The sequence below is a fragment of the Silurus aristotelis genome (genome assembly GCF_946808225.1).
Source record: "Silurus aristotelis genome assembly, chromosome: 6".
NCBI lineage: Eukaryota > Metazoa > Chordata > Actinopteri > Siluriformes > Siluridae > Silurus > Silurus aristotelis.
In genome coordinates, this window is record NC_139579.1 from 11,672,564 (window position 1) to 11,696,139 (window position 23,576).

Consider the following 23,576-nt stretch of genomic DNA (forward strand, 5'->3'; position numbering starts at 1 on the left):
TCTATCTGTCTGTCTGTCTGTCTGTCTGTCTGTCTGTCTGTCTGTCTGTACTCATCTATCTATCTGTCTGTACTTATCTATCTATCTATCTATCTATCTATCTATCTATCTATCTATCTATCTATCTATCTATCTGTCTGTCTGTCTGTCTGTCTGTCTGTCTGTCTGTCTGTCTGTCTGTACTCATCTATCTGTCTGTCTGTACTCATCTATCTATCTGTCTGTACTCATCTATCTATCTATCTATCTATCTATCTATCTATCTATCTATCTATCTATCTATCTATCTATCTATCTGTCTGTCTGTCTGTCTGTCTGTCTGTCTGTCTGTCTGTCTGTCTGTCTGTCTGTCTGTACTCATCTATCTATCTGTCTGTACTCATCTATCTATCTATCTATCTATCTATCTATCTATCTATCTATCTATCTATCTATCTATCTATCTATCTGTCTGTCTGTCTGTCTGTCTGTCTGTCTGTCTGTCTGTCTGTCTGTCCTCCTATCTATCTATCTATCTATCTATCTATCTATCTATCTATCTATCTATCTATCTATCTATCTGTCTGTCTGTCTGTCTGTCTGTCTGTCTGTCTGTCTGTCTGTCTGTCTGTCTGTACTCATCTATCTATCTATCTATCTATCTATCTATCTATCTATCTATCTATCTATCTATCTATCTATCTATCTATCTATCTGTCTGTCTGTCTGTCTGTCTGTCTGTCTGTCTGTCTGTCTGTCTGTCCTCCTATCTATCTATCTATCTATCTATCTATCTATCTATCTATCTATCTATCTATCTATCTATCTATCTATCTATCTATCTATCTATCTATACTTATCTATCTATCTATCTATCTATCTATCTATCTATCTATCTATCTATCTATCTATCTATCTATCTATCTATCTGTCTGTCTGTCTGTCTGTCTGTATCTATCTATCTGTCTGTCTGTCTGTCTGTCTGTCTGTCTGTCTGTCTGTCTGTCTGTCTGTCCTCATATCTATCTATCTATCTATCTATCTATCTATCTATCTATCTATCTATCTATCTATCTATCTATCTATCTATCTATCTATCTATCTGTCTGTCTGTCTGTCTGTCTGTCTGTCTGTCTGTCTGTCTGTCTGTCTGTCTGTCTGTCTGTCTGTCCTCATCTATCTATCTATCTATCTATCTATCTATCTATCTATCTATCTATCTATCTATCTATCTATCTATCTATCTATCTATTAACATCAAGAACAGAACAATAATCCAAGTCAAATCAAGAATTTTGGTCTTTGGCTGTAAGCAGCATAATAACGAGTGTCTGCAGGAGCATGGTTAAGGTTTCTTGCAAGTTTGGGGCTGCGATTATTATTATGCAAATGCAGTTGGAAATTAGTTCAGGATTAATACAGAAATAAAGGCAGATACTTACCCATCATGCAGCACCATCATGGAGGCATCTGATTAGCTCCAGATTTATTCTGCAGAAGGACAATGACCCCAAACATACAGCTAATATCATTAAGATCTATTTTTAGTGTAGAGAAGAACATGAAGTCCTGGAAGGAACAGTTTTGGCCTCCAAAGAGTTCTAATCTTAATGTTATTGAGTCTGTCAGGGATTACATGAAGAGTTAGAAGCAGCCTACGTCCATAGAAGATCTGTGAACACCTACTTATGGTAGTCTCTCAATTCTTGTGAGGACCATCAACTGATAAATGTGGGTTTCTTACGAGGGAAATATCAAGGTCCGTGATGTCGGAGTGACGTGGGGCCGCCTTCCCGTGGGCTCACCACCTGCAGGAGGGACCGTAAGGGACGGTGCTGTGAGGATTGGGCAGCAGTCGAAGGCGGGGGCCTGCTTAGACTGCTGCCCCCGCGACCCGGATTACGGATAAGCGGGAAAAAATGAATGAATGAATGAATGAATGTTATGTCTACAACAACTATACTTATTCTCAGCAACCAATAGTTTTTTTCATTGGGACCAGCCAAATGTCCTCTCCAGTTCGAAACAGCCATTTTTATTCAATGTCAGCACGAGGACAGAATCTTTGAGTTTGTGGAGACATTTGGTTTATTCTCAGGAGGCTAAAAGTCTCAAATATCAACATTTATTTTGGATTTTTTTATTTTTTTTTGGAGTAGTATTGCATATTTTTTTTATTTCAATTATTTCAACAAGACAAAATTGTCTCAATATGCAAGGACTATATGAAATTTTCACTGATAGTGGCACAAAATCATTGGTTGGCAAAATATTTCTCGACCCAGCACCCAGAACAAAAGTTTATAGACACCTCACCGTGAGATTTGAATGTGGTATTTGAACATCCCATTCCACATTTCCCACTCTTCTGAGAAGATGTTCCACTAGATCTTGGAGTGTACTTGTGGAGACTTGTGCTCATTAAGCCACAAGAGTGGGTTTTATTTGATCCTTAATAGGATTATTAAACTCTATAAGCAGGCCACTCAAGATCTTCTACTCCAACCCATGTGAAGCATATCTTCATGCACAGGTTTGAGGGGTCCTAGTTCAAAAGAAGGGGAAATTTCTTGTAATCCAAAGACAATTGTGTGCCTCCACCTTTGTGGAAACAGTTTGGGGAAGAACCATGTATGACTTGAGAAATCAAGTATCTCTATATTTTGGTCCACATAGTGTATATCTGGATTTTCTACAAACCCCTGATGAAAGTCACAGCTGCACTGAGAATTATGAGAATTTATCGAGTATATGTTGAAGTACGTAGATGTTCTTGTGAGTGGAAAAGGTCAGAAGAAATCTGTTCGACACTAAAATAACATTTTGTGTAGTAAGATATATTAAATCAACCTTCATAATTTTTCACAATGATATAAAATTTCAAAGAGAACTAGAATTTCCAAAGTAAATAAAAAAAAACATTTTCACATTTAATTCATGTAATAAATAAAGATGTTTAAAAAAATTTGACTTTAAATGCAATTCGTTACTGTACTTAAGTAGCTTTTTTTTTGCGCATATGTACTTTGCTGAAGTTTTTTAAATTGTGGAGACTTGAACTTCACTACATTTCAAATATCTAAAACTACATCATGCGAAATCCGTCATCCCTTTTTATTTGTTATATTTCTTACGTTTAATAAAAACTGAACTGATCAAACATGCAGCGATCCACCAATCAGGGTCGAGCACGCGCTCTGTTTTGAACTTGTTTTGATTGGCGCTTGGTGGTATCTACATAATCACCAACATACACTTCAGTGCAACAGCCATCAGAACATTTAAAGGGGAATAAATAATGGAAGAAACTCCTGAATCCAAAGTGCCACAACACCCTTGGTTTATTTGCGCGGATTTATTTTGCTTTCATGGTCATTTTAATCGAGATCGATCAGATTTTTTTGCTAATTAATATCCTTTTATTAATATTAGACTTAATTGAACATTCAACTGTAAAGCCTCTCATGCTAATACTGTCATATCTGGTAAATTTTTTTGTTGAACAATCTAATTTTTTGTTAAAAGCAATGTCTTTTTAACACGTTTTGATCAACAGAAAGTAAATAGTATCATATCAGGGTTTGGATACAGTGTATCCCTAATGTAGAAATGGGAAGGGAGATGAAGGGCTGGACATGTTCTGATCAGTGATGGCCTAAAGAAAAAAATTCACAATCCAAAGTTATATCATCTGGAAGAATGAACTGAACATGTATCTGCCATTTAATCAAATGAAAGGGTTAATTCACCCCAAAATTGAAGAAAATTGTCACTCCATTTTGTTCCAAAACTCTAAGAAAATGTTTGTCTATTGAACACAAATGAAGAAATTTGAGATGAAATAGCAGCGCTTTCTGTCCCTCCATAGAGAGTCTACACAGCTGGCACGTTCAAGGCCTAGAAAGTTTGTAAAGTTACATAAAGTTAGCTTTTATGACTCCAATGCGAGCGCTTTGTTTGCTCAAAGAACAAACAAACAAAACGTACCACTTTGTTCACAAATTTGCAATACATGCATCATGGTGCTCTTGTCAACGTGGCTTGGATATTAACAATTTGACAAAACTGCCTGATGGCTTACGTGCCGTTTCTGGAGCGTTTTTTTTTTTTACAGGGTTGCCCTCCTCTTTTCGCAGCTAACATCCTGAACCATCTACAGAAGTACCAGCGCCATTTGGATCCCACTTCATGTGTAGTTTGGACAATGGACATCTTTGAGCATTTAAAGGCTCTGGCATGGAGAAGATGGTGTTGAATTTATGATGATCGCAAATGTTGAGCTATTTTATGAATTGCTCAGTAGCTCCTGGTTCCATAATCTTAAATGACTGTATAAGACCGTAGAAAGAACATCAGTCATAATTACACATTCCAGTGCTTATGTTAGTTTTCACTCTCCAGTGTTCTGTATTGTTTAAAGATGATAAGCACACCCTTGATGTCACATAAATGAGGATGGGTTTCCTTTTTGAGTCTGGTTCCTCTCAAGGTTTCTTTCTCATAGCATCTAAGGGAGTTTTTCCTTGCCACAGTCTCCATGGCTGCTCATCAGGGGTAAATACACATCGTTCACCTTCACTCTTAAATTTTGTAAAGCTGCTTTGAGACAATGTCTGTTGTGAAAAGCGCAATAGAACTTAACTTGACTTGACTTGTCCATGGTAGAGGATTTTATCCCCATTTCCACAACTGGGCAACAATGGGGGTTACAGGCCTTGTTCAAGGGCCCAAGAATGGCAGCATGGTATGCCCAGGACTTAAACCCACAACCCCTGGATCCAAAATCCAATGCCTAAACCATTAGTTTTATTCCTCCCCTTGTCCTGAATTTTACCTTATAATATATTAGTGCATAATACAGACTTTGATACCATTGTAGTGTTTTGACTTAATATATATATATATATATATATATATATATATATATATATATATATATATATATATATATATATATATATATATATATATATATATATTAATACGACAGGATATTATATAGCTACAAGAACAAGATTACAGTGAAAATTGTTTTACTCCAAACCTTGCTACATACAGATGGCACATCTGTATGTATATATATGGATATTTTAGTATATAGAGAGAATGAAGGGTTCTACAAACTCTGTATGGACCAACATTTGATCCAAAGATTCATATGTTTTTTCCCCACATTGAGTCCCCATTTGCTCTTATAATAACCTTCACTCTTCTGGGAAGATGTTCCAGATGTTCCAAAAGTGTTCGGTAGGGTTGAGGTCAGCGCTCTATAGCAGCCCAATTAAGATCTTTTACTCCAACCCATGTAAAGCATATCTTCATGGAGCTCTCTTTGTGCACAGGGACATTGTCATGCTGGAACAATTTTGAGTTTCCTAGTTCAAGTGAAGGGAAGATTTAATACAACCGCTTCCACAGATTTCCTATATAACTGTTTGCTTCTAAGTTTGTGCTAATAGTTTGAAGAATCAATTCGATGTTCTAGATGTATTTTATTTCCCTTTCAAGATTACCTATCTCTTTATCTAGGCTTTGTGGAGCTTTCTAGGAGCTTTTGGAGCTTAATCTACTTTGTTTCACCACAAAGTGGCGCCATTTTCATAAATTCTCTAGCAGGTCTGCTGCTTTTTGCGGTCTTTGAGATGCATAATGTACAATACTATACAGAAACTATTGAGAACCTTTGGGAAGCATTAGAAAGACTAGAACCTTACAATCAGTGTATATAATATTTACTCACATGTATGTACCTTCATCATAAGGTTGTGATAAAGAAAAAACTTTTTTCCATTTTCAATTCCATATTGCTATAAAACACCTACATTATATTTGCAACGAAAAAATATATATAGAATATATTGAAAAAAGCAGATGTTGTAGATCATGGAAAAAACACAAAATCAATAATTCAATTCATCAATTCAATTCAATTCAATCTTATTTGTCCCACACATTGAACATTGAACATTATCCTAAAGCAGCTTTGAAATAAATGCACAACAAATATAAAGCAGTCCCTGTGTTTATCCCTAATGAGTAAGCCAGTGGCAACAACAGCAAGGAAAAACCCAGTGAGATGTAATGAGGAAGAAGAAACCTGGAGAGGAACCTATCTTCACCGCATCAATACAGGTTTTGGGATGCAGGTTCCTTCACTTAAACTAGCAGACCCAAACCTCTTGCAGCATGACAATGCTCCTGTGCACAAACCCAGCAACATGAAGATATGCTTTAAATGGGTTGGAGTTGAAGATCTTAAGTGGCCTTCTTTAGAGATCTAGACCACATTTAACACCTTTGGGATGAATTGGAACGCTGACTGCACCCCAGACCTTCTCACTTGGCCTACATCAGCACTTGACTTTACTAATGCCTTGTGGCTGAATCTGAAAGCACACTTTAAAAACTAGTGGAACATCTGTGGAAAAGTGAAGGTTATTTTAATAGCAATTGGGGACTAAATGTGTTAAAAAAACACATACAAATTTTATACATGTAAGCTGATCTGGCAACCTCATTAGATATTCTGTCAACTGATCTTCTCAAGAGGCTGGGGCAGCATGAAACATACAGAAAAATCAAGGTACAGAAATGTACCTAAAACAGTAGAAATGCTTTGTCGCCCCAGCTGTTTTCTATCAGGGTACAGTAATGTACCTCTGAACATCGGTACATTTTTGTACCCTCAAATATTTAATGCAATAATACGGAATGAAATCACCCCTATGCAAGTGTACTTTTTCACTCAGAATTACATTTTGCAGAACAAATCAGTTCAGCAGAACATTAGTGAAATGAAAAATAACAGGATGTAATTTTAAACCATGCCAGGATACAAAGGTACATTTCCATCACTAGTGGTGCATAGATGTTCTTTTAGAGCTACAAACAAGAACTTACCTGCCCCGAAGATCTCTATTAGTTCTTGTTGCACTTCCTATTTTTGATCACTGGGTGCAGTGGTTAAACACCTTAATCTTATACTTATATATATAAGTATAAGTATAAGATTAAGGTGTTTAATAAAGTATAAAGTATGTGGTGGGGTTCTGGACCACGTTCTGCACATGATTTACTTGAAAAGATCTATTCATATTTTTTAAATAAATAATTGATAATTTTAATACATTTCTTGATGAAATATGTTAAAATGTGTAAAATTGTATTAATTAATATATATTTCCTTGATTAAATATATTAAAATTATTCATATTTTTTTTTATTAATAATAAATAATTTTAATATATTTAATCAAGGAATCCGTCTTAATAAAATGCAGTCCATATTCTTGGTGCTGAAGCTGCCAGGCGCGCTCACTGCTTGATCCGGGGACGCGCACAGCGTCACCTGCTGCTGCGCGGTTTCCCGGCGCAGCCAGTCGGTCGTCTGTGCGCGTCCTCGTGAAAGAGTGTATTCCGAGGTGTTCATTATCTCGATCATTCTGATATTTTTAAACCCTTAACATGGATTGTTCCGAAGAGCTGCAGTCACTTTCGGATGAAACTGGCACTCCGGTGGAGTTGAAGAAGGGAATGTCAATCTTTTTAGACGTGAGTAGCTGCATCTTAATATTTATGTGATGAATAGAGAAGTGATGGCACCCTGGGTGGTTAGGGTCAATGCTGGCATTTATATTATTTATAGCAGAAAAACTATTATTTATTGAAAAATATAAGAGGAATAAATACATTAGTGAATGCAAATATTTATTTTATTATGGACTTTCCTCAAAGGGTCGAATAAATTCATAATTATATTTCAGAATAAATAAATTAATGAGTATATGAAAAAATTAATAAATAAGCAACATTTCATTATTATTTTTTTTTTTATTCAGTTTTTTTGGGCAATATGATTTTTTTAAAGCCAAAGAATGAATATTTGACCAATTTGCCTTATTTTAAACATTATACAAGATGTTTTCATGCCCATGACATTTATTCTCAGCAGGCGTAACACTTCATGTGAGATTTGTAATATTTTTTTTTTGCACGCCACTCTCATCTTTTATTTGCTTCCATCTCTTATGTAAGAAATTGATAAACAGCTGGACAAAAAAAAAAAAAAAGCAATCGATTTACATGTGCATTTAGGCATTTGGTAGACACTCTCATCCGGATGACGGCTTACAAAAGTGAGCTGAAGATCTTTATCAGTAAAATTTGTCCTCAGGTCTTCGATCAGATTTGTGGTTAAAATGCAGTTAGGATGACACCGAGCACCTTTAAAGAATGAATTAAGCTCCTCCTACATATATTTATTGAAACACGACTTTTTCACAGCATATATGATTTCCCAAACTGTTATGACATAGTCGGAGGCACACAATTGTACAAGACATCTAGAAGACCCAAACCCCTGTAGCTCAATGCATCCAGAGTTTACATCATTTGGTGTGAAAGATGTTAAGTGGTCTGACATAGTGCTCTACAGCCCTTTTGACCACCTTTGAGATGAACTGGAATGCTGTGTGCACCCAGGCCTCCTCACCTCACTTATGAGCAAAACAGCACACTCCAAAATCCAGTGGAGCATCTTCCCAGAAGAGTAGAGGTGATTAAAGGAGCAATAGGGACTAAATGTGGAATGAGATGTGTAGATTTCAGATACTTTATGATCAAGTCTCCAAATACTTTCTATCTATCTATCTATCTATCTATCTATCTATCTATCTATCTATCTATCTATCTATCTATCTATCTATCTATCTATCTATCTATCTATCTATCTATCTATCTATCTATCTATCTATCAAAATTTACTTAAAAAATATTATAAAATGTAAAAATAAACAAATAAATAAAAAATAAATGTTTTTTTTTCTTTCTTTTTTTATATTTAGGTCCAAATATCTTTTGGATGATCTGCATTCATTTATTTTACATATTCAATTCAGAAATGTTCATTTTATTTCCTCAGAACACACTAATTATTTCATATAAAACATTCATCCAAATACTGATTTCTCAGCTTTTTAGCTTCTTCCTCATTTTTAACAACTGGAAAAAACACAAAATATCTACAAAAAACAAAAAACAAAAAAAAAGCAACAATTAAAACTCTTGTTTAATCCCCACTCACACAGAGATCACCAGCTGGGGGAGATATACGGATCTAAACAGAAGCATTTTTCTTCTTCAGAAAGCTGGCATAATTAAAGCTGTAGACAAATGTCAGAGTTAAATTGTTTGAGAATGAAATGACACTACAGCTACCAAAACCTGACCCCATTCTGCTTTCCGTTTTTTTTTTTTTTATCTATCCTGATACCCTACTTCTGAATGGAGGACTTATCAATTGGAGCCAGTTTTTGCTGCTAATGCCGGCTCTACATGAACAGTCTAAAGAAACATGAGATTACTGTGGGTGGTAAACAGGGGCTATGAAAATAGCTTTGGATGGCAATTAATACCGTTTTGAATTCAAGTCTCTATGAGTTCTCTTATTTGAGTCTGTTCCTCTCTTGGTATCTTCCTCATGAAGTCTCAGGGAGAATTTCTTCTACAATCATCTCATTGGGAATAAATTCATAAATGAATCTTGAATTGGTAAATCTGTAAAACTAGTTTAGGACAATGTCCATGGTTAAAAGTGCTATCCAAATCAAGTGCATAATAAACTTTAAAGAACATAAACAAATTTCATGAACAGAAATAAATGTCTGCCAATCTTGCTGAAACAAGTGTGGAGAAATTATTAGCCCTGAGCATCAGCAGGTTTTTGCCAAGATCACAGCTTACGAATGATTTTTTTTTTAAGTGAATATAAATGGTTTACCTTTAACTACAATGGCATATGCCATCTTCTGGTTCTTTTGTTCTGGGAAATATAGCTAAATTGTCATTATATTTGGGCTAGACCATGTACTAAAATATTTATTTTTTTTACATTTAATTTTTTTTTGCTTGCAAATGCATAGCCCAAGGAAGAGATTAGTAATATCGTGTCCCTATCTGAAAGTACATTATGGATACATTTTTCAAAATATTCAGTACTGTTGTTGGCTTTTATACTGAAAAATCACAAACATAATGTTTTCTTGCTTGAACATACAGTAAACCTGTAATGTAAATTTATCACATACAGGTACAGTGCCTGCCAAAAGAATCAGCTAGTCTTTTATAATTTTTGAGACACATGCTAGTTCCTTATGTTTCTATGTAACAAGAGTAAGAAAAAATAAAATAACAATAACTTAGGCAAATTGAACAGTAAATAAATTAAAGAAAGTGGACAGATGAGTCCAAATTTTTCTTTTTCTTTGGCTTCTGAATGAGAACAGTAAAGAAGATGATAGCAGACCGCCTCACCCTCAGAGTCAAACATTAAAGTGGCAGCTTAATGGTTTGGGGTTGTTTTCGAGCAGGAAAGGTTGAAAACTTCAGGTGAAAGAAACCATGGCATCAATTCCGTACTTCAACACCATGCAATTCCATCTGGACTGCGGCTCATTATAACCGACTTCACTATACAAGACAATGAGCAGAAGCGTACTTCCGAGCTCTGTAAGCATTATTTAGAGAGCAAACAATCTTCTGGAGTGTTATTTATCATGGAATAGCCTGCCCAGTCACCACACCAAAATCTCTAGAAAACTCTAATTACTGAAGAACACCTTTAGCAAGTTTTAAAAGAGGTATGGCAAAGTATTTCAGCTGAATGTTTGGAGAACTGTCCAGGTGCTGAAAGTGTGTAATGCTGTTGTTCATGCTAAAGGAGGATTTTTCAGTGGAAATTCTGGTCAAATCATGGTTTGTTGTATAGTAACAAAAGAAATGTGCACGTGTCTCTTAAAAACCATAATAGATTTCCACTGTCCACATAGTAAGATAAAGCAATAATTAAAAAAAAGAGAAAATATAGATGTAAATGTATAGTCTATTATCCAAGCTGACACAAAATAAGCTCTAACCCTCTCCTGCAAATGATACAAAAGTTCTCTCAACAAAAAATGGAAAGCACTAATGTTGAGTTGAAGCAGTGGCCTGAAAAAAATTAGAGATAATTTTTTTCTTCTCTTAGAAAACAACTAAATGTAGCACACTTTTGGCATTCTGACAACGATATAGACTATAGTATGAATAATAAATGTGTGAGTACTCTCACTGCGAAATAAAACTCTAATTATTAGAGTCGTACCGAGCTGTGAGAACCACACGTTCTTCTGAATCTGTGCACCTCCTAACTTTCCCTTATTAACGCCAGACACTGAAAACCCAGGAGCATCCTGGCACAAAGTGAGCATCGCATCACATCGCCCTAATCACAGATACTTATTTTACCACACTGGGGCTTTGGATGTAACAAGGCCTAATTGTGTCTCAATTTTCCCTTTTCTTTCCCCAGAATGAATACATTTTACTGTGAATTTCTGCTCTCTTACCATGTCATATGCTCCTTTTCAGATCCTGAGAAGAGCAGATAAAAATGGTGAGACTTAAGTCTTTTTTTTCCCCCCAGTCTTCCCAGAACTCTGAAATGTTCCTGTGTCACTGTATGACATTTTCCTATTACGTGTCCACCAAACTGTGTGTGTATGTAAATGTGTGTGTGAATGTGTGTATGTGAATGCGATGCATGCGGATTGACTGCCTCCAATTAACACTGTCCTCTTTCAGTGCTGTTACACGGTTGCCATGGAAACACTCCAGACCCTCCACACCGCATTTAATATCAGTCAATATTTCAGACGGAGAATTTGGCAAGAAACGAATGCCATTGTGTTCTGAACAATCTCACCGATCGCTTAAATGTCGCCGTCCACGACTGGTGGCGATTTTGAGGGATAAGAGAAAGATTTTTATCACGTTGAAACGAATACAGTTTGACAGGACAGAAAGGTGAACCAGCATGGAGATGGTGAGATGGTTTTGCGAGGAGATGCTTATTTGGAAATTTTGCAAGGACTCTCCAGAGTAAGGGCTCTGTAAAAGTCTTTGTCTCATTTTACTGAGCACTCAAGGTCTCAAGGGCCCAGCAGTGGCAGCTTGCTTTTCCTGGGATTTGAACTCACAACCTTCTGGTTAGAAGTCCAACATCCTAACCGCTGCGCTACCACCTACCTGTAACAATAAATTTACAAGAAGTTTCTTGTAAGTTAACAAGTAAGTACTTTATTTATCTACATATACACACTATCACTTTCAAAACAGTCCCCTTGCACAGCAATACAGCCTCCCAGTGTTCTTACCACATCTGGAATGTGTCCTGGAAGTCTTCTTTTCAAAACGTGTCAAGCGACTTCTGGACCTCCGCAATGGTGTGAAAACAATGACCTTTGACCTGAATCTTCATCTTCAGGAAGAGGGTGAAGTCCGCAGTAGACAAATCTAGCGATAAGGGTGGGAGCGAAATTGAGTTGTTGTTTCCGGCGAGAAACTCGTGTGAAGAGAGTTCAGTGACAGAACAGCACCAGCTGAACAGCTCCCGATGTACACAGGACGATGTCTTTTGGCACACTGACTTATGAAGGTCGGTGCTCCCCGTGACTGTGCGTGCAGCCTTGTGCTGCCATCTGTTTGCAGGTTACAAAACTAGTCTCAAAACCTTTTTGATATTGCATGGTGTCGCAAAATATTTGAGATGTTGGAGTTCGGATCAGAAGAGTTCAAATCCGACCACCACTAAGCTGCAACTGATGGGCCCTTAAGCAAGGCCCTTAAACCTCAACTGCTCAGTTGTATGAATGAGATACATAAATAAGCTCTGAGTAGGGGGCATGTATGAAAACATTATAGGGAGAGAAATCATGTGCAAGGGATAAAGGAGAATAGAGACTCTTATTTTTGGACAAACTATGGCTGGATGAATAATTAATGCCCACTTTACTAATTACCCACTAAAGCTAGTAATCACACTATTAATAACTGGGTGTGTTTTTCCTCAAAACATTTGAAGTTAAAGCCTGTGTATTACATGTCCTGCAGGATAACACGCCGATGACTTCCCAGTCCTTTAATTTAAAGTGCTCCGCCTCCTGTCTTGCTCTCCACCGCTCGTCTTTGACATCCTTTTGTCCATTTCTTTTTTTTTTTTTTAATGAGTGGTTATGGTCCATATAAGCCTGTTGCGAATTCTATTTTTAAGCGCATGCTTCCATGACTCACCGCTGGCCTTATGTTATGTCACCATTCGCAGACGTATCTCGAGACACCGAGTCAACACAAACCTCATGCTGTTGCTTTTCATTAAAACAAGACATCTTTGTGTACTAATGTACTAATGACTAAATAAAATGCACGTTTTTAACTCTTTATAAAACAGATGGCATGTTCAGATGTTTGAATACAGTGTTTATTGGTTTTAGATGATGGGAAGCTGTCTTTTGAAGAGTTTAAGGCTTATTTCTCAGACGGAGTTCTGTCAGGAGATGAACTAAAGGAGCTTTTCCACAAGATTGATACGCATAATACAGAGTAAGTATAAATATATAAATAAATAAATAAATAAATAAATAAATAAATAAATAAATAAATAAATAAATAAATATATATATATATATATATATATACATATTTCAAGCTCTGTTGTCAGCCTCCTGTCTTCTAGCAAATGTCATAAACAGAGACACTTCTATGAATAATATTCACAGTCTATGAGGGCATTCGCTCTGAAACACCATGGACTTGCTCCGAGACATGGTCACGTTATCATCTCTGATTGTTTCTGTCTGTGCGTATGCATGGGGTTTAACTCGAAGCTAGGAAGAAAAAATATTGCCATTTGTGTCAAACGGCAATGTCTTCAGCACAACAAAAAAAGGTCAAAGGGTCTTTGGCTTTAAATTCCTTTAAATTAGCTAAAAAGCTAACACTTTTTTAAAATTAAGTTTCAGTTCATAATTCAGTTCAGAAAATGGAAAAGGAAATAAAGAGATTGTTTTCTAGTAACCTGAGTCTGCATTGTGCACGTATCAGAATTCGAAACGACGACGCCAGCATTGGATCACTGTCTTCGCTTATGCTTGTTAATATATGTTGATCTGGCTTACAAACCCCATGCGATTGAAATTCTCATCATTGAAAACGTCATGGTTTCCATAGCAGCATCTCCCCAGACTGATTTGCAGGTACTTTGTAGCAGGGGTTAGATGGGAAAAGAGCCTCATCACAAATGCGGTAGGAAGATTTTTTTTTGACGTGGTACAAAATAAAAAGAAATCAATAAAAACATAAAGGTGCACATTTAAAAAGATATATAGTACTACATGAGGTGAGGAATGAAAGAAATTGCTTAATGGAAAAAAAAATCGAACAAAATTAATCCATACCATTTTCTTTGGTAAATTCTTGGTCCCGAGTCACCACTTGAGACCCCACGAAAGTGGGTGCAAGTGCAGATAAGAGCAGGCACATGATGTACATAGTCCAGAGGGGGCAAATCCAGAAAAAAAAACAAAGGGCAAATAGCCCAGCAACAGGAAATCCGAAACATGATTTAAACAGATTGGTACGTTTAAGTTACTGAGAGCAATAATTTGCAGAAGATATTGTGTATATGACATCTGTGAGTTGACATCTGTGTCAGCCATATTGGGAGGCCATGGTGGATGCTGGGACCTGACAATTATTAAAATATGACTCCAGTAAAAGTAAAAATTGTCACGAGATTCTTTACTTAATCAACTCAGTTGATGCGAAAAGACTCGAATGTGACTCTCAGCACACTGATATATTAATAGAATGATATTAGAGTCAAACACTAATTGATATCAACTACAATGATCATGAGCTCAACTACTTCCAAAAAAATTAGCAAAAAAGGCCAAGGTTGTGGCAAGTTCGAGTCAGGAGTTTTTTTCATCATTTACTCCTCTCTAAATGTTCTGCTTGCTGTTGAAGTGACGTTGTATGTTGGTGATCAGTAGATACACCAAGCGTCAATCAAAACAGAGAGCTCGCTCGACCCTGGCGGCTCGTCTTTAAATTGTAGTGAAGTTAAAGTAAAAGTCTCTCTGAATGGAAATACTTCAATACAGTACAGATGCTACTTAAGTACAGTAATAAAATTTGTTTACTTCGTTACTGTCCATCACCACCTGACAGCCACAGTGAACCCTGGACATACAATATATACAACCAGTCCACCCACTGTCCTGTTTTTGGAAGGCAGGAGGCAACCAGAGAACGCAGGAAGGAAAAACATGCGGGATTCTGCATTGACAGCAAAAGTAGTGTATTCTTCGATTCTTTCATGCTGTTGTATAGAATATAACAGAATGACAGTAGAATCCCAAAGGATTCTTGACCTAAACTCGAGCTCAGGATTAAAACCGGATCCCAGGTAAAGCAGCAGGTTGTGTTTTTACCTCACAGCTTCAGTGTGGTCAAATGATCAATTGTTTTCTATGGGAAATAATCAGATTTTTTTTTTCAGCAACGTGGACACAGAAGAACTATGCGGTAAGCATATGACCAGTATTTCTAACACGGTATTATAACTTGAGCTAAAGATTTCAGCAGATTTTTACATATCGTCTTGTCTTGTTCTTAGAATACTTCTCTCAGCATCTTGGAGAATATGAAAATGTCCTGGGCGCTTTAGAAGACCTGAACGTCTCTATATTGAAGGCTATGGACAAAACCAAAAAAGTAGGTGATTATCTGTATTTTTTTCCACCCATCACTTGTCCACGCTATATGGATGAACGTTTGTGGAGACCCAAACATCCCATTCCATCATTAAGTCCCATTTTTGTCTTATATTTACCTAACACTTCTGAGAAGATTTTTCAGCTTTCTGGTAACAGTTTGAGGAAGAAACACATGTCTGGAAAATCAGGTGTCCCAATACTTTTTGTCTATATAGTGTGTGCTCAAGTTTTGCAATTTTCTAGTATTAATAAGAAGTTTGCATCCTGTAACAGAGGCTTTATAATTTTACTGTCACGGTCCCTGGATTTTACAAAGACTCCTGTAATTTGACAACACGTCAAACCCTGTATGCTGTTTGAAAGATTCTTCTTCATAATCCTGTGGATATTATTTATATCTTCTGCACCACTTGTTTTTCTACAAAACAACACATCTGTATTGATGCTGGATCATTTTTAGGATAAAACGAACAACATAGAAAGCGAGGAACGAAAACCTGGAACCCAAATTGTCGCAATTCAAGACTATTTCGAGCGCTTTTGGTTATAAATGCCATCGTTTTCTTTGAATGTTCTAAATGGTTCAATTCAATTCAATTTTCAATACCACAAAATCAACTTCACAGAAATATCATATAGTAAGAAAGTAAAATTTGAATTCATACTAGTTTATATACATTTATCCCGAATGATTATTCCAGTGGTGATGGTGGTGAGGAAAACCTCCCTGAGATGATATGAAGAAGAAACATTGAAAGGAACCAGATTTCAATTAGAACCCATTGTAATTTGGATCAGACAGATCAGAAATAATGATTATAAAGCACCAAATTTCATAACTGTGTCCTAAATGGTCAAAGAGCATAACTGTGTAACCGGAAAATTCATTATAGTTTTATCAACTGTATTATTGAAATCCAAAGCAATCTGCATGTTTTCTTTAACGGTCAGACAGGCAGCATTGGTACAAAAAAATAATAATAAAAAAAAAAAAAATAATAATAATAATAATATTAATAATAATAATAATAATAATAATAATAATAATAATAATAATAATAATAATAATAATAATAACACTGATATTAAATAATTCAAAAAGCAATTGAAGACATTTGTAACACTTTTTTTATTTTGAATAAAAAATAATATTTATATATATTTCTTTTCTGTTTTTATTTACTTTTTCTCTATATAATTTCTGGAATAATAATTAAATAATAATACTTATATATTAAATATAAAAACAATACATTATTATTTACATTAGTATTTTTTATATTATCAAAGTGATATTTAAATATTAGTTTGCATAAATAATAATAATAATAATAATAATAATAATAATAATAATAATAATAATAATAAAAGCAATAACAGCATTAATAATAATAATAATAATAATAATAATAATAATAATAATAATAATAATAATAATAATAATGGAATGGGAAACCCTCTGGGAATACGCGGTGCTGTAAATTTAATAATAATAATAATAATAATAATAATAATAATAATAATAATAATAATAATAATAATAATTATTATTATTTGCAAGACTTTAATTTTAACTATAGACTTCAAAATGCTTCTTTGCCTGTTGTTGTTGTTGTTGTTGTTGATGCTGTCAGTATTTTCTCTCTGACAATTTATTCCATAGCTCTGGAAGAGACAATGTAGATGATCATTGAAATATTGCAGAACACTCTAGGCTTTCCTTGTGAATGGTATATTGAGAATGAAGCTTTCTAAGACTATAAAAAAAACTTTAAAAAAGCCAGCAGCTTGATACTGTCACACATTCTTCTCTGTTCCAACACACACACACATGACAGAAGCTCTGCGAATCTACTGGAGTCATGGCAGCATGAATTCCTTGTCCCTTCTCATAACATGATTCTTATATCATTTTGGAATCCACCTGCACCTATTTTATTCAGGATTATCTTTAGTGCCTTCAAGGTCAGAACGATTGACTTGAAATGTGCAGAACATTTGGTATTCTGAACATTAAGACAAAGGTGTGAGAGCATATGGTGGCGTAATTATGCAGTGCAACCTACCAGCAATTGGCGCCTCTAATTGGACAATTTGCAGTGTAGGGGAAATAAACTCGCCTCCTTTGAATTCCCTTCGGAAATGTTCTGGGTTTACAGGCAGTCTTCAAAGACGTTATTATAATGTACGGAAATAGCACAGCTGTGTCAGCGGGTCACTGCAAACATCAGTCCACAGCACTGATTGGCCAATAAGCAAACATTCGGTCGAATGATCCTCTCCCTTTTCCTTTCTTGACATGTATTTGCATGTTCTTCTGTGCATCTTCATTACCAAAACCGTCCTTAGCCAATCGAGTAGTTCCGAGCAGTACTCTGGGATACTATAATCATCTTAAAGACACTTCCTTCAATTACGGCCCAAGATAACAGGATTCCCAAAGGTTCCTCTGGCAAAACCAACCTGACATTTTATTGTGGCTCAAAGTTTATGCGTTAGAAGCAGGAAAAATGGGCGAGCGTAAGGATTTAAGCGAGTTTGACAAATTGTGATGTCTAGACGTCTGGGTCAGAGCATCTCCAAAATTGCAGCTCTTTTGGGGTGTTCCTGGTCTGCAGTGGTCAGTATCTATCAAAAGTGCTCCAAGGAAGGAACAGCAGTGAACCGGTGACAGGGTCGTGGGCGGTCAAAGGCTCAATCATGCACGTGGGGAGCAAAGGCTGGTCCGTGTGGTCCGGTCTAACAGACGAGCTCCTGTAGTTTAAACTGCTGAAGAAGTCCATGCTGTTGCAGGTGGTCATAATGCTATGTCTGATCGGTGTATACCCTTTTAAACATGGATGATCTGTATCTTAATATCTTAAGCATATAGATTACAAGTAGTTTTATTTGCTGCCAGGAAGAATTTACATAGTACATTTAAATACAGTAGATAAAAAAACTGCTATATGTTTTTTTCAAACATTCTTTGGATAATTTTGGGCTTTTTAGCTTTATGTATGTATTTTTTTAGGTGTTTTTTTAACATTCCATTCAACATTTAGTCCACGTTTGCTGTTACAATAACCTTCAATCTTCTGGCAAGATGTTTCACAAGCCCTTGCTCAAGGTCCCAACAGTGGCAGCTTGGTGGTGCTGGGATTTAAACTCATGAGCTTTTGTTTAGAATTCAAACATCTTAACCACTGAGCTAACTCCTTCCTGATGTAGGGTTGTAGCTCTATAGCAGGAGATCTAAAGCATTTAAAGAATATCTTCATGAAGCCGGTTTTGTGCACAGGGGCATTGGAACAGGTTTGAATTCAAGTGAAGGATAAATTTCATGGCAAAAACATCCTGTAAAATTGTGTACCTCAACTTTGTGGTATGAGTTTGGGGAAGAACCACATATGTCTGAAAAAATTGTGTCCCAGTACTTTTGCTCCTACCATGGTATCGTCGTTTTTCACCCCAGAGGGAAAGACTCATAGAATCACCCTAACAAGGGCAACTAAATACTAATAGGTAGACTTTTTGTACTTTTCCGTGAAAAACCGCTGCAAAGCATGGAGGGTCGAGGCAATCAGGGTTTGAAAGAATTTTTTTTTTTTCATGAATAAGAATTAATGTTGTAGAATAGAACAACAAAAAAAAAACAGAACAAAAACATGATTGCGAGACTTGGAATAACAGCATGACGCAACCTAAGTGTAAACACGAATGTTGTGTTTAACCGGATAAGCAATTAGTAAAAAATCCTAAAAAAAAAAAAAAAAGCAGCAAATACGAGATATCAGAATGCTTGGTTTCACACTCCAGTGACATGTTTGCGATGTGCCGTGAAAATCTAGTTAAGAGAACGAAAAAGAACGACTTCGAACCACAAGCAATATCCGGAATTCAATTATATCCAGAGGTACAGGAATTACAGACTGTTCAGGATTCTTGGGAAAACATGCTGCTCAATAGACAAAACCGCTTGAGGGAGAAAATAAATCAGTTATGTCCTAATATGAGGTGTTTATGATGAAAAATGGGATTTTCATTGCCCCCTAGATAAGTCATAGCTCACATTATGTGTTGATAAAAAAAACGGGTTTTTTTGTCTCTTGTGAACGTGTATCGGGACGTCATGGGGATGTTTTTTCCCGTCGGTAAGCACAAGTTATTACTGGAGATCATTACGATGGTGTGTTGATTGAGTTCCGGCTCCGGAGGGTAGGGGGGAAAAAGATAGACAACAGCAATATTGCAGAAGGTGTTAGCGCAAACTAGCCATCACACATCAGGATAGTCAGAATCGATTGTTACTTGTGAAGTGAAGAATAATTCACAGAAATATAAGCATAGGTGAAAAATAAAACTCGTATTCACCTCTTAATACGGTCATTATGACACCGCGGCTATAGTAACCATCCTTATAATAGAGAAATGCAGTAGAACGGAGCGTCACAGACAAGGAATGAATGGCGTCGGAAACCCGATGAACACAATTCAAGTCTCCTTTTACACTTCTACCCTATTGGTTAGAGTGGAAGATCTTGAATGGTTGGCTATAGAGCTCAACCCTAATAAACACCTTTGCGATTAATTGGAATTCTGAGGGCACCCCAGACCTCACCTGCATCAGTACTAAACTTTAACAACCGGTTGAAAGACCACAAATCTCCAAAAGCACGCTCTAAAATCTAGTGGAACATCTTTCCCAGAGGAGTGGAGCCTGTGGTGCCATATCAGGATGATGAAATGAGATGTTCAAAAAGCACATATGGATGGGAAAGTCAGGTATCTCAATACTGTTGTTCATAAGTGTATTTAGTCTTCCGAGTGTAGATCATCTGCCTACACTAAAGACGGACAGATTTATCCGCATCGGTGCATCAGCATAAAAGTTAGCGATGCGAAAAAAATTTGAGTTGAGTTGTTTAGAAAGTGATCATCAAATTGTGACCAATTTATTATGCGCTAAACTGTTTCTCGAGCACGTTCTCTCAGGACCATGGGTGCTGCTATGTAAATACGGCGTATCACAACACTACGGAGACCGAGGCGTGTCCTAAAATTCACATAGAATACAGATTAACATGGCAGAGGTAGAACTGCATCTTTCTGGAGACAGAACAGGAAAAGAACGTCTGGTTTTATTTGATCTTTCTTAATTTTTTTCTTGCACCGCAAAGGATTGTTTGTGAAAGGGCCATTCGTTAGAAGTCAGTCAAATAAGTCTTTTGGTACCATTGAACTGCATAGCATCATATTTTTACCATCGCATCACATCGGTAGCTGCTTCATGTGTATCTTTAACGTATCATATCGTCGGCTATTAAGATGCAAATCTCATCGGCCTCAGTTAAAGAGTGTATTGTACAGCGCTACGACAAGCCACATATACGTACGTAGTAATCGCGATGTCCCCGATGAGGTACTGCACAATCGAATCCGATAAATAAGCAGCAACGATCGTCCAGTGCGTTCCTTCAAGTGAGCTGCTTTAGAGAAAACACTGGCCGAACACTGAGCCATGGGGAGACGCTGCTTTGTGTTGACAAAAATGGCTGCAGGTGATAGAGGTCCAGGGCTGCTGGGACTCACAGCTGGCCTCTTAAAGGTCATCTCTCTGTCTCTGTCTCTACAAACCCTATTCATTTGGCTTTGATCTCACCTCCCAAAAAAAACATGCAGGAGGGCAAATGTCTAAGGGGAAATCCTGTCATTTCTTTGAGCGTATCAAGTCTTGTTGAGATATGCTTTGAGTATCTCTGTAAGGTTCATTCTACCTGCAATTCTGTTGTAGCATTATTCATAAATGTCTTCTTCTTCTTTCGGCTTCTCCCATTAGGGGTCGCCACAGCGGATCATCCGTTTCCATCCCCCCCTGTCCTCTACATCTGTGTCTTTCACCCCAACCACCTGCATGTCTTCCCTCACCACATCCATAAACCTCCTCTTTGGCCTTCCTCTTTTCCTCCTTCCTGGTGGCTCCATCCTCAGCATTCTCCAACTAATATACCCCATGTCCCTCCCCTGCACATGTCCAAAGCATCTCAATCGCACCTCCCTCACCTTGTCTCCAAAACGTCCTACATGCGCTGTCCCTCTAATAAACTCAGTTCTAATCCTGTCCATCGTCGTCACTCCCAACAAAAACCTCAACATCCTTGAATTATTCATAAATGTAAATCCAAAAAATTCTTTTTACCGTTGTATTGGGCAGTGTCTAAAAATGTTATTTTATCTTCAGACATAACCAACATAAAAATTTTCAATAGTTTTTAATTCTGTTGGGTGTCCAACCAAATCATTTCAAACGTTTCCAATACACTAAATGGAAAGACGCTGGTCAAATCTGATTAATTACCAAACTGATACCACACACTTGGAGGTACACAACTGCAGTGAAGGATCTCCTTAACATTTTTGGGATGAATTCGAACGCTGACTGCACCCCAAGCCTTCTCAGCAACATCAGTACATGACTTTACTAACACCCTGGTTGGTGAATAAGCACAAATCTCTACAGAAAAACTCCAGAACTTCCCATTAAACAAAAAAACAAAAAAAGACTGGAGGTTAATATAATGGCAAAACTAAATCTGCATGTTTTGTTTGTGGAGTGTTTTCTCCATTTTAAAAAAGGTGTGCAAATGGTAATAAGCTGGACAAACACATTTACATTCTATTAACATTTCTTTTTCATTAGCAATTCAATTTTCCAATGTAATGTCAGCGTGATGAGGCTTTTTTCAAATATTTTGGACACCGATTTATTTATATGTTAACTGATATACTATGCATTTAAAATGGTTTCATTTGAAGTGTTTAAAAAAATTCTATTCATATGTTAAATATATTTTTATGTGTTTTATCCAATTTATCTTTTAATTAAACACTATATTTTGGAAAAGGGAAGGACAAGGGTATTATACACGACGACACATCCTGAAAAGAACGCAGAGCTTTAGAGATGACGTGAGAACTGATTAAGAGGCAGCTCTTGTTTTCGCTTCTTGACACAGTTTTGATCTGCCGCATCTATTTTAATTGAAAGACCTGAGGCGTGACCTTGGTGAGCACACGGCCTCCACCTGCACAATCAGATACCTGATTGAAATATCCACATGGGGCTCAGAGACTTGGCACCAGGTGTTTCTGCTTATTTCATCTCGATGTATTCTGGTTACAATGCTTTTTTTTTCTCGCCAATTCTGGAGTCATGTTTGATTAATGCTGTAAAGAAAATGCAAGTTACGTTGAATCTGGTTATTGAAAAAGTGTTGAATTACGGTGGGATTCACAGCTTTCACAGCTCTTTAACTTTATATTTAAAGTCAGTTATAAGTAGTGATATAATCATATCTGTACTCCTTGAGGTTACACTATTTAAACAAACCTTCCGAACGTTGTATTGAACATCCATTCTATACTTCAAGACTACAGTTTGCATCTGATCACCATCACTGCACACCTCAACATCGTTTAGCTGTAATACGTGGACATTCGGTGCCACCAAGATGAGGATGGGTTTCCTCTTGAGTCTGGTTCCTCTCAAGGTTTTTTCCTTATGCCATCTCAGAGAGATTTTTCTTCACCACAGTCGCCACCGTCTCTCATTAGGGACAAACTTATACTTATAAAGAACAATCTTATTCATTCTTTATCACCACATTATCTGTGTAAATCTGCTTTAAGACAATGTTCATTGTTAAAAGCGCTTTACAAATAAAATTGTATTGAATTGAAAAGTATTGGGACCTGACCTTTCTTGCCATATGTGGTTCTTCTCCAAAACTGTTACCACAAAGCTGAAGGCAAAAAAATGGTATAGGACGTGTTTGGATAGTATATTTAAATGTTATTTGGAAACCAAGCATGGCAGTGCCCCTGTGCACAAAGCCAGATCCATGAACGTATGGTTTACATAGTTTGGAGAGGTAGATCTAGAGTGATCTGCTATAGAGCTCTAATCTCAACCCTGTTGAACACCTTTAGGGTGAGTTTGGGGAAACTAGCATGTCTCCCTGATGTG

At 36.7% G+C, this 23,576-nt stretch overlaps 2 protein-coding genes across 3 annotated transcripts in view; both read left to right on the forward strand.

Annotated features, from left to right (window-relative positions):
* The window catches only part of cUnh6orf136 (chromosome Un C6orf136 homolog), a 181,925-nt gene that overhangs the window by 59,739 nt on the left and 98,610 nt on the right, over window positions 1-23,576 (forward strand). The gene's annotated exons all lie outside the window — the stretch shown is intronic.
* necab1 (N-terminal EF-hand calcium binding protein 1) overlaps window positions 7,295-23,576 on the forward strand; it is a 40,047-nt gene continuing 23,765 nt past the window's right edge. For both annotated transcript variants that reach the window (XM_083543362.1, XM_083543363.1), the window contains exons 1-5: window positions 7,295-7,529; window positions 11,385-11,409; window positions 13,286-13,394; window positions 15,355-15,380; window positions 15,472-15,569. In XM_083543362.1, coding sequence (XP_083399488.1) covers window positions 7,443-7,529; window positions 11,385-11,409; window positions 13,286-13,394; window positions 15,355-15,380; window positions 15,472-15,569 — 345 coding nt within the window. In that variant the 5' untranslated portion in view covers window positions 7,295-7,442. The remainder of the gene's footprint in view (window positions 7,530-11,384; window positions 11,410-13,285; window positions 13,395-15,354; window positions 15,381-15,471; window positions 15,570-23,576) is intronic.